The 11,589-nt window shown below is 35.1% G+C and overlaps 1 protein-coding gene across 1 annotated transcript; it reads right to left on the reverse strand.

Annotated features, from left to right (window-relative positions):
• On the reverse strand, nt 1–11,530 carry LOC106180451 (T-complex protein 1 subunit alpha-like). Its single transcript, XM_087018928.1, has 12 exons — nt 11,353–11,530; nt 10,802–10,887; nt 10,059–10,187; nt 8,997–9,094; nt 8,653–8,763; nt 4,452–4,633; nt 3,905–4,031; nt 3,402–3,577; nt 3,019–3,142; nt 2,185–2,377; nt 1,540–1,703; nt 1–975 (listed from the first exon to the last, which is right to left on the reverse strand). Exons 1-12 carry the CDS (start codon nt 11,423–11,425, stop codon nt 762–764), a joined length of 1,677 nt encoding a protein of 558 aa, XP_086875054.1. The 5' UTR covers nt 11,426–11,530; the 3' UTR covers nt 1–761.
• Nucleotides 11,531–11,589: the final 59 nt, after the last annotated feature.

The raw sequence follows: 11,589 nt of genomic DNA on the forward strand, positions 1-11,589 counted from the left end.
TATACTTTCAATTTTATTACAAAACAGTCGTTTGTCTGTATATATATATAACAAAATGTGTACAATAATCGCACTTCAGTATATGTATATATATATAAAAAAAAAAAAAAACACCCTTGAAGTAATCTCTGGAAAAAGAAGACTTCAAATTTTGCTAAAATTACAGGCTACTACAAGAAAACTTCAAACATAAATAACACTTCGATAACTTCTCAGTTTTGAGATTGTTTCAATCACTACGGGCAAACAGACACGACCAAATTCTTTTCTTGTTCTGACTGGTACAATAGCAGGCATGCATGTTATCTAGACAATTTAGCATAATGAGAGCAAAATAAGCATTTTGTATAAAGGCAAAAAATATTCAACATCCTTCAAAATTAATTAACTGGAAAGTTTGTTAAACATCTTAAGTAGAAGATACTTGTAAACAAAAGTAGACTGCAGAATTTTTTTCACAATGTCAATAACATCGCCTCAGACAAATGCCAATGGAATCATCTTGATCGTTAAAAACGACTTTTCTTAACATCCGAGTCACAATGAGGCAACTGCATTTGGATCTTTGACTTCTGTTTGATCTTATACCAACTGCACGTTTCATTCAACCCAACACACTTTCTTAAAACGGACTACTGTCTTACCCCTTAATCAGAATGAGTTCTTAGAACAGACTAAATCTCTGAAGGTCAAAATTGTGGAAGAATCGTCCCAATTTGGATGTATGTATGTTATACATAATTTAACATCTTAATGTCAATTTAACCATCTAGCGTGCCAGCATTTAGAGCATCTTGGTACGAAGGTCCTCCCTCTCTCTGTTCTGGGGCTAGCTTGATCATGTCATCTATTCTCAATATAGTAATGGCCGCCTCCGTGGCGAACTTAAGGCTCTTGATTTTGGACATGGCGGGCTCCAGGACTCCAGCGCGCTTGTTATCACGTACCACGCCTTCGTAGAGGTCCAGTCCCACCCTACAAGAAAAAGAATTGAAGAAACATTTGAATGAAATTTATTTACTTGTAAACAACTAGAAAAGAACTAGAAGGAGCAGCTCAATTTAATTATTATTAATGAATAGTGGATCCCCACCAAAATCTTATCAATTCTAAGCCTGTGCATTTCTGACCTATCCTAAAAAGTTTAATCAAAATGTCTAACTTTTTAAGTGGGGCTTTAAAGTGACAAACCAACAAAGACAACAACAACCTCCCTGACAGGTCATAAATACCTGGAAATGAAATTTCATGATCACTTTCCAACAGACTTAGAAGATAGAAGTTTTCAAAAAAAACATGTCACGCTTTCCTCAAAAGTAAACAAAATGTTATTAATTAGTCTTATTTCATAAATTTTCCCTGGCAAAAAAAAATTCCTATTCACAAGCCATTGACCAATTTTGAAAAACCTAAAAACTTGTTTTATGACTTAATACACAAACTTCTTTTCACTGCAATCGTATAAATGCAAACCCCTTATCTTTCAATTCCAGTAACAAAATCGGTATTTGACAAAATTCCGTTCTTCTGTGAACTCACCACTTCAAGTCTCTGTGTTCCACTTTAGTCTGTGATGTGTTATGATATGCCCTAAGTTTGGCTACGAGATCCGTGGAATCCTTGGCGGCATTCACAGCCAGTTGCTTGGGAATCACCAGCAAGGCCTGCGCAAACTCTGCTATCGCTAACTGCTCTCTGGAGCTCTGCAGATAGAAAAACAGTATAAGATCACAGACGTTCCAGATTCATTCTAGTGTAACATTTCCTTTTTTGCTATGGGTTAGATAATTTATTCTAACAGTTACAGCCAAAAATTTCAACTGGCTTAAAACAAAATATATGACGTTTAATCTATTTGACATTTCTTTGCTGAAAATGTAATTTTTTGGTAATGAAATTTTATAAATAAGTAGACTCTTAATCACCATATCTAAGTAACAACAAAAAAATACATTCTCTGCAAATAACAGATATGATCAAAGTTGTGAAACTTAATACATTTTACATCTTTAAAATTGTGCAAAAAGTTGTTTATTTATCATCACAAAATATGGACAGACTGTGACTTAAAGATGGTCTACAAAAACATGGAAGGTTTAAAAAATAAGCAATGTTTTCCCATCATCAAATCTTAAACAGATCCAAGAGAGTAAGGAAAAAGTCTCTTCGCTCATGTTCACTTACCAGTGAAGTAGCTAAATTCTCTAAATATATAGATAAGGCAGCTTCCACAGCGCCACCACCAGGAACAACACTTTTAGACTCCAACACACGCTTCACCACACATAGTGCGTCATGCACAGAACGCTCCATCTCGTCCACGTAGAAATCATTGGCGCCGCGCAACACAATGGATGACGCACTGCGAGCCTTTGGTCTGAAGAAGTAGTACAAGTTAAAATATATGTGGAAGGTTTAAGATATATATTTAAAAATATCAAAACCTTATTAATACAAGAAATTATACGAAATTATAAGAAATTAACATACAGGATTATTCAGGAAAAAAAGACTGATAACTATTCTTTCATCACCCTAAAACCTCCCTTACTTTGAAATGGAAAACTTTATGGGCACATCATATGTCGATAATAATCATAATACAACTCTAATGCTTGTAAAATATGTCAAACATCTTTTAATCTTGGTCTATTTATGTATATAAAAAAAAAGATAAGATAAATTGCACATCACATCAAGTTGACAGATAATCTTTTAATGAGTTATATCTTAGACTGTCCGAGTTGAAATCATTCCCATGCATCAAGAAAAGACAACATGGAATACAGTTCAAGTCCAGTTTGCTGTCTCCCACGCGTATAACTACTCACGCTAGCGTTTTCAGCATGGTAGCAAAATCATGGGAATTTGTATCCAAATATCAACAAGTTCATCAGAAGGTAGAGATTGTTTTCTCATTAACATTTTTGCGCCCAATAAGGGTGTGGGGACAGAAGAGGGGGGGGGGGGACGCAAGTGTGTTAGTGAGCAAAACGGCAGTCACTGCCAACTGCTTACCCCTTAATCAGAATGAGTTCATCATCACAAATTCTCTCCTGGACGACTTCTTCAGCGTAACCTAGGGAAGACACCTCAAAAGACTCTTCCCCTTCCATGTTAGCTAGCGTCAAGACTAGAGTACCTGGAGAAAAGTAATCAACTTGTTGAATGCTGAGAATTACTGGGAAATACAGGAACAAATACATAACTGATCTAAGTAAATAAGTTGTTTTATGTACAGATCAAAGCATATGTCTCTGCCATTTGTTGTTCAGGTAAAATAAGAAATAAAAAAATAAATTGAAATAAATTAATGTGTAATATGAATAAGAAATTTATCCCAAGTCCAACTTGCCCACCTCTCTCTCTCTCATACAGGCACACAAATCACTGCTCCTTACCTCCAGTTGCCTTGGCAATTCTCTTCAGATCCACCTTTTTACACCTGCGGACCCCAATGGCTCCAGCCTCCACAAAGTATTTGAGGCACAGGTCGTCTATACCACCGGTGGTGAGGACAACGTTAGCCCCAGTAGACAAGATCTTCTGGACGCGTTCTTTGGTAATGTCAGACTCCCTGGAAAGAGAAGATTACACTGCTTAATATTGGAAAATGAATTAATCAATTAATAAAACAAAACAATATGAGAGCACATGCAAAGAAATTGCCTTACTTATTTCATTGGCTAAAGTGTTTTCAAGATTACACATTTTCTAGTTTTGATAGTTCATTTGTAACTTTATTTCTTAGACTAGAAGATACAGAGAGAAGATACAGCTAAAGTGTTTTCAAGATTACACATTTTCTAGTTTTGATAGTTCTTTTGTCACTTTATTTTTGAGACTAGAAGATATGAAGAGTTGTTATCCCTTTAATTTTCTACATTCCCATCACTGGACTCACCTCTTCCTAATATCTTCTAACTTAGCAGGATCATCTACAACTACCTGCACTCCCATCTTCATCTTAGCCTTCATCAAACCAAAGTCCAGGAAGGCAATTTTGGCGCCCGTTATTTTCTTAGGCATGGCTGGAATAAGCAAAAATGTTCATTAGCTTGGTAGTTGGATCATGTATGATGAAAATCAAACACAAGCAAAAATACTTTCATACTGTAATCTCAAGGCTTGAAAGTATTTTGGCTGTTGTTTGATAATCATCATATGTTAGCTGGAATAGTTTAGAAGAGAGGTTGAGAAATCAGTTCCACTCAGAGGTGCTACCACCAGTGCCCTCTGGTAGGCATAATGTAAACGGGATCAGAATATTGTTACCTCTAATCCAGGTACAAAAAAAAAAAGAACTAAAGTCAGGTTTCCTGGCTAAGAACTTAATTACCAAGGCTACATGGGCACATCTTACCCTATCAGGAACAGTGTAACGGCACTCTCATGGAAATCCTAAGGGAACTGACTTAAGTTTTTTGTGAAAATGAGACCAGCCCACTCACCTTGCGATGCCACCGTACAGTTCAGTGCGTAGCCAGGTACCATGACACTCTCCCTGGCGCTGCGGCCATGGGCCTTCAGGATATTCACAGCTTTGATTGGGTAGCGGAACCCTCCCTTGGGGTCGCCCATCTTGATAGCCATGGCAGCATCCACCACCATATTGGCAAAGAATTCAGAGTCACTGAGAGAGGGGGTTAAGGAAGTGGCTAATAAAACTACACATAAACAGTAATTTAGGAATACAAAAAATGTATGTATTAATAAAATTTTGGACCTTACTTACTACAATTCAGGGACATTCTGATTTCTATATCTACATATTCTCAAATATAATTTAACTGGATAACTAAGAAAATATGCTCAAACCAAGAAAGTGTTACCAATCACAGCACACACATAATAAATAAACAAGGCAGCAAAGCTGTCAAATGTACAGACAAAAAACAGGAAATAAAGATGCAAAATAGGTCATTTTGTCAATTTTGATGCAATAATAAATAATGCTTATAATAGCACTGTCAGTCAACACTGAATTTTAATCTTGCACAACAGGTAACATGGTCAATAACAGGAGCGGACCCAGAGATATTTTCTGACAGTATTACAAAGTATCTATGTTGATCCATCCTCCATTTTGATGGTCTTCCAACAGAAAAAAATAGATACCAGTCAATATAAACTTAATAACCTGACTGTCTTCAGGAAGACCCAGAAGATGGTCCACCCCTTCAATAAAATTACAGTTTCAGGACCATGAGAGTTCAAATTCACACTATGAAACTCTCAATATTTGAAAAATGATGACAGTGCATAAAATAATATTACATAATGTTTAAAGACATAAAAAACAATACAACTGCTTATGTGGAAATACAGAAAATGTGCAGAGCCCCAGGCAGATGAGAGTTAAAAGTCACAAATGCAAGTGTTTGAGAAAAAATTATAAAGGAAAACATAACAAAGCTAGAAAAGCACTTTGAGAGTGCAGACCTCTGCCAAGGCAGCAATTGTTGATTATTATTGATAATTGATTGATTATTGTTCCAGACCACCACCAAAAATTAATCATTGTCCTCTTTGGCCCACTTCCGGCAGTTCCTGAAAATTTCTGCAAAATCAGTCCATAACTTTTTGTGTTATGTGGATGACAGACAAACAAGGGTGAAAATATGACCTCCTTGGCAGAGCTTGAGGTAAATATAATTCCAATGAAGATGCTATTCAAACTTTTAATCTTCCAGTTTGATATATATATATATATATATATATATATATATATATATATATATATATATATATATATATATATATATATAATTTAAAACTTATTTGCAATATTAAACAAAATTTACCTGCATAATTATCACTGCTTCCTTATTATTAATCTAGCAGAGAGCTTTACCTTTGGGAGTTTACAGGGAAATATCAACAAGTGTGCTTTATGTAATCTCATTTAATGGCCTATTAAGGCAAATGACTTTATAACTCTGAAATTAATCTAGTGATACCCAAGGGTAATTTACAGACTGACCCACTCAAAGGTCTTTCGGCCCATAAGTCACACTTTAAGAAAAGCACAAAACCATAATGCCCAAAATAGGAGACTACCAATCCTGATGCAATAATACATTATGTTTAACTGCACAGTCAACATCAACTTATGCACAACAGGTAACACAGACGAAATTAAAAGCATAAGGCTTCAGGCCCATCGGAGTTCAAGTTTATACTTAGAAAGTGCCAGAATGAGAAAAATGAAAATTTCACAAAAAATGCATAAATTCAATAAAAATGATAATCCAATAGAGCTGGTTTTCTCATATGAGCTGAAGGCCAATCCTAAAAATCGTACTTGTAAGTTAAAAATGATAATAAGTAGCACAGTTTTCTTTTCATAATGTTTGCAGTAGCAGTGCAAAAAGATTGTTGTCAATTTTGATGTAACATTACATAATAAATTAGAGAATAATTATCACCAATTTTTGTTTATTGACTATAAATAGGATGGACATGTAGAAAATATGATTACCATTCGGCTTCATGTCCATGGGAGCTCTGAGTCCCACAATGAATATGCCAAAAAGATAATGAATATTACACTAAAATGTATAGCTTCCAGAAAAAGAAGCCAATTAGACTGCTTTTCCAACTCAGGCTGCATTTTAGTCCTGTGTTTCTTTTTTGAAAGTTTGACAGTCATAAGTAACACAGTTTTCCCATAATGGTCATCAAGGCAGCAGCACCCAAAATTGTGTTTTCTTCTATTTTGATGCAACATTACATAATGCTTAACGGCATAATGACCATCGATTTTTAATAATAAAATATAAGTGTCATGAATTTTCAGAAAATGTGACTAGCATGGGTCTTCAAGCCCGTGGAGGTTCTAAGTCATACATTGAAAATGCCAATATGTGAAAAATTACATTTTCACAAAAAAACTGCTTAACTACCAGAAAAATTTACCAAACAGACTGCATTGCCTACTGAAGCTGTATTTTAGTCCCATGTTTTTTTCCTGTAAGTTTGAGAACAGTAAGTGACATGACTTTCATTAAATGGTCATCATGGGAGCAGTGCCCAAAATAGGGGTTTCTTCAAATTTTGATGCAATATTACATAATGTTTTACAGCATAATAACCATCCATTTTTCATAATAAATTATACCTGTCATGGATTTTAAGAAAATGTGACTAGCATGGGTCTTCAAGCCCGTGGAGGTTCTAAGTCACATCTTGGAAATGCCAATAAGTAAAAAATTAAATTTTCACAAAAAACTGTTTAATTGCCAGAAAAATTTACCAAACAGACTGCATTGTCTACTGAAGCTGTACTTTAGACCCATGTTTCTTTCCTGTAAGTTTGAGATCAGTAATTGACATGATTCTCCTTAAATGGTCATCATGGGAGCAGTGCCCAAAAAAGGGGTTTCTTCAAATTTTGATGCAACATTACATATTGTTTTGCAGCATAATGACCATCAATTTTTAATTATAAAATATTAGTATCATGGTTATTCAGAAAATGTGACTAGCAAAAGTCTTCAGGCCCATGGAACTTTAAAGTCACATATTGAAAATGCCAAAATGTAAACAAGACAGCACTGTTCTGAAATGGGTTTATTTCCATTTTTAACACTATTTTAACATAAAACAAAATAAACAGTTTACTGCCATTTTTATATGACCAATGAAGAAAATTGATGAGATGGGAAAAGTATCAATAGAACAGTGCAATAGAACTGCAATGATATGAGTTTATTTCCATTTTTGACACTTTATTACACAATACATGATAACAAGTTTACCATGTTTTTTACATAATCAACTAACAATGTTGTAAAGATGCAGGAAATATCAAACAAACACTTTTAGGCATCTTATTAGTTAAATAATGAGACTGTTAACATGCTTAAGAATTGAATCTGAGGAAATGTGAAAAAAACAGTATAACTTCTAAAATAATGGCCCGATTATGCTGATTTTCGAACTCAACCTGCGTTTTAGTAAGATTGACCACTCCTGTGAGTATAATTACAATTGGCCAATCCGTTTTTCTTATATTGTGTTATCAGTGTTGCATTTATATTGAAAATAGTGAAAAAACAGCATAAATTCCCTCAAAATAGCCCAATCATGCTGATTTTCGAACTTGACCTGCGTATTATGAATATTCATCAGTTCTGTAAGTTTAGTGTCAAAAGGTAAAATGGTTTTCCACTTATCATGTTATCGGTGCTGCATATATGCTGAAAAAAGTGAAAAAACAGCATAAATTCCCTAAAAGTGACCCGATCATGCTGATTTTCGAACTTGACCCGTGTATTATGAATATTCATCAGTTCTGTAAGTTTCAAGTCAAAAGGTAAAATGGTTTTCCACTTATCGTGTTATCGGTGCTGCATATATGTTGAAAAAAGTGAAAAAACAGCATAAATTCCCTAAGAGTGACCCGATCATGCTGATTTTCGAACTTGACCTGCGTATTATGAATATTCATCAGTTCTGCAAGTTTCAAATCAAAAGGCAAAATGGTTTTCCACTTATCGTGTTATCGGTAAAAGTGCACGGCGACGGCGACGACGGCGACGACAGACGCAGATGATGGCTATATGTACAGACACATCTGTGTCTGTACATAAAAAGCAAATAGGAAGATCATGATTAGGTAAAGATTAACGCTGTAACATAAAAGGATACGCTCCTATTAATTTACTAGACATGCTGGTCTTGGCTGCGTTCACAATGCACTCACGCCCCAATTCGTCTGTATTCAACATCAGGTGCTCCTGTATGTACTTGCAGGCTTCCCTGGAGAGAAAAAATGCATTATATAACTGCATTTGTTCAGTATTTTCATTGGTAGATTCTCTTCTGTTACCATTATATGTCAAGTTTTTTTCTCTCAACTTAAAGAAAAAAAGATTAACACATCTACTAGAGAAAAAATGTCTATTTATCATCATGATAATGATCTTTTTTTCTCATACTATCAGAGGGGGAATACACCTGATTTGGCTCAGTGTTAAGACTAAGCTACTTACTTGCAGGCCAGTCTGTATCCACTAATAATAGACGTAGGGTGGATCTTATTCTTTACTAGTTCATCTGCATTCTTCAGTAGTTCAGCTGCTATAATGACCTGTAGAGAACAAAAATTTCAAGGGCTGTTAATGAAATTTTGCACTTCTAAATCCAAGTTGGACAAGACATGAAATATGTTGCTGAATATGGTTGTAGGGCAGGGTGATACTTTCCATTCCAATAAAAATTACAAAATTAACTTATTAGTTAGTTATGAAGTGAATACTGCAAAATTCTTTTTTCATTTTATACCCTGATACTATACCCAAAGATTTCTAAAGCCACTTATACTATCCTTATTCACTAAAATAGCATGATTTATGGTGATAAATATATCAGTATTAATCATACATATGCAAAACTTCAAAGTAGCTGAAATATAGACAGGACATAGAAAAGATAAGACCACAATTTTCTCATAAAGCAAAACATTTTCAAACTGCTTCTGTTAATTTTCAAAGTAGCTTGTGTTAATTTCTATCCTAGAACAATGTGAGGGCACAGGTAGAAGATCATACACTGAAATAAATGTAGATCTTAGATCTAAGCACCATGTTCATCTTCCCCAGTGTATATACTGTGATTACAACAGGCGCAGTAACACAGCAAGTTGAATGGGGTGCAGCAATATTCTGTTGATCCCACAGTTATGAAATATGTTGTGTTGTTATTCAGTTGAGACATTTTCAAACCAAATGTACTAATTAAGACTTTAAAGATGACCATTAACTGGAAGGATTGATTGTGAAGTCATGATATGTTTAACAAAACCTGATTGATTATGATAAACCTTCTGATTGTTGTCTAATTCTATATGTTTGTGTGTGCGCATGCATGCGCGTGTGTTTGTGTGTGTGGGGAGGGGGGGGCTAACTATGCCCTACAAGACAATCAGAATGTTGACATTTTAAAATATTTGGTTACAGTATGCATATTACGGGTATAGCACCACTTTGGAAGCTTTGCACTTAAAGAGTCAAGACCAACTTTTTAGACAAAATTTCTTAAGAAGAGGCAATTACCACAGAAGTGGTTCCATCCCCGACTTCCTGGTCCTGGAGATCTGCCAGTTCACAGAGGATCTTGGCGGCTGGGTGTTCTACTTCCAGAAGTTTGAGTATTGTAGCTCCATCATTGGTGATTGTCACATCCTAGAAACAAAATCAATATATAAGTAAACAATGCAAATGAGAGGCAACAATGTTATTCATCAATAAATATCTTAATGATGACTTGCAGGGGGATGACTCATTTAAATAGCTGCCAAGTGTTCCAATTTCTAAATAACAGTTTAACCATTTGCATGTTTACTTTTCTGTTTTTTTGAATCAGGACACTAACCTAGTGTAACCATATTTATTATGAGAGGACAGTTTCATTAGCTCTATATGTATCAATTTAAATTATTGCTTTTCTTTTTCTGATGATGGTGACTGACAGTCACAGAAATATTGGAGGTAATACCCACATATTTTATAAGCTCTTGATAAAAGAAAAACAACAATTTAAAATTTAACATTTTTATTGTCTTTTTTAAAACATGCATCTTGGGACTATGATGAGACCTGCAAACTTTCATATATAGCAGTAAGTCTGAATGCCGCAGGCTGGGGCTTTTTTTTTTTTTTTTGTGATCTCAGCAGGGCTGTAATATAAGTCTGAAGGTTCATAGTCTAAAGGTTCGATAGTCTGAATTAATGCATGAATAAACCGTATAGTTTACTGGCAGTTAAGGCACTAGGGAGGTGTGGAAACCAATACTCACCCCCACGTCATCCACCAACATTTTGTCCAGTCCCACGGGACCCAGACTGCTCTTTACTATGTTAGCAATAGCTGAGGCTGCCATCACTGAAAAAAAAAAACACATACTGATTAGATGCTTTGGAGAAAAGAATGATAAAATTTTCCATAAATGTGCCTATTTGTCATTTTTCAGCATACACTAAGAACACAGAGAGCTAAACTTGATGCCTTGGTTACACGGTCGAGTCTCAACAAAGTCGAAATAGATGCAATGCTACAAATTCAATAATTAAAATACACATCTTGCTTTCAATTTTATACCTTGCAGGCAATTATTTTTAATCGTCGCCATGATTACAGCGAATAATTAGTAGTTTCAGGGAATGCAGTTACTGATTATTTTGACAGGTAACTACAGTCATATCATTAAATATGAAAATCACGCTGTCGCGCGCACGTGCTCAACGTTTCAAGTATAATTATGTATGAAGAGAAGAACGCAGTGCAACACTAGCAAACAATTAGGTAACTACATATATCTCTCTTTTAATCTCGAATATTGCTGCTAACCATTTTGAGTCCGTATCGACTCTCCCGTGGTTCTTTCTCCGAAGATGTGAAGAGCTCTCGCTGTATCCGCCATTTTGACCTACTGTAGCCTATGATGCTCTCGTCCTCGTGATAGCAGCAACTTTTTTCAGTTTACCACCAAGTTAAACAACAACTAAGATTGTACCAAATATTGATGCTGAATTTATAACGATTAGAGGTAATGTTTGAAAAAAAGATAGCTATACAAAATATCCC

Source organism: Lingula anatina, chromosome 8 (genome assembly GCF_051362555.1).
Source record: "Lingula anatina isolate TDL-2025a chromosome 8, LinAna3.0, whole genome shotgun sequence".
NCBI lineage: Eukaryota > Metazoa > Brachiopoda > Lingulata > Lingulida > Lingulidae > Lingula > Lingula anatina.

Excerpts from the sequence above, each read along its gene's own strand:
- LOC106180451 (XM_087018928.1), bottom strand. The coding sequence starts at position 11,425 with ATGGCGGATACAGCGAGAGCTCTTCACATCTTCGGAGAAAGAACCACG. Across the intron at positions 8,764-8,996 it reads GGATACAGACTGGCCTGCAA|GGAAGCCTGCAAGTACATAC; the intron begins GTAAGTAGCTTA and ends TTTTCTCTCCAG. Across the intron at positions 1,704-2,184 it reads AGAATTTAGCTACTTCACTG|AGCTCCAGAGAGCAGTTAGC; the intron begins GTAAGTGAACAT and ends TTCTATCTGCAG.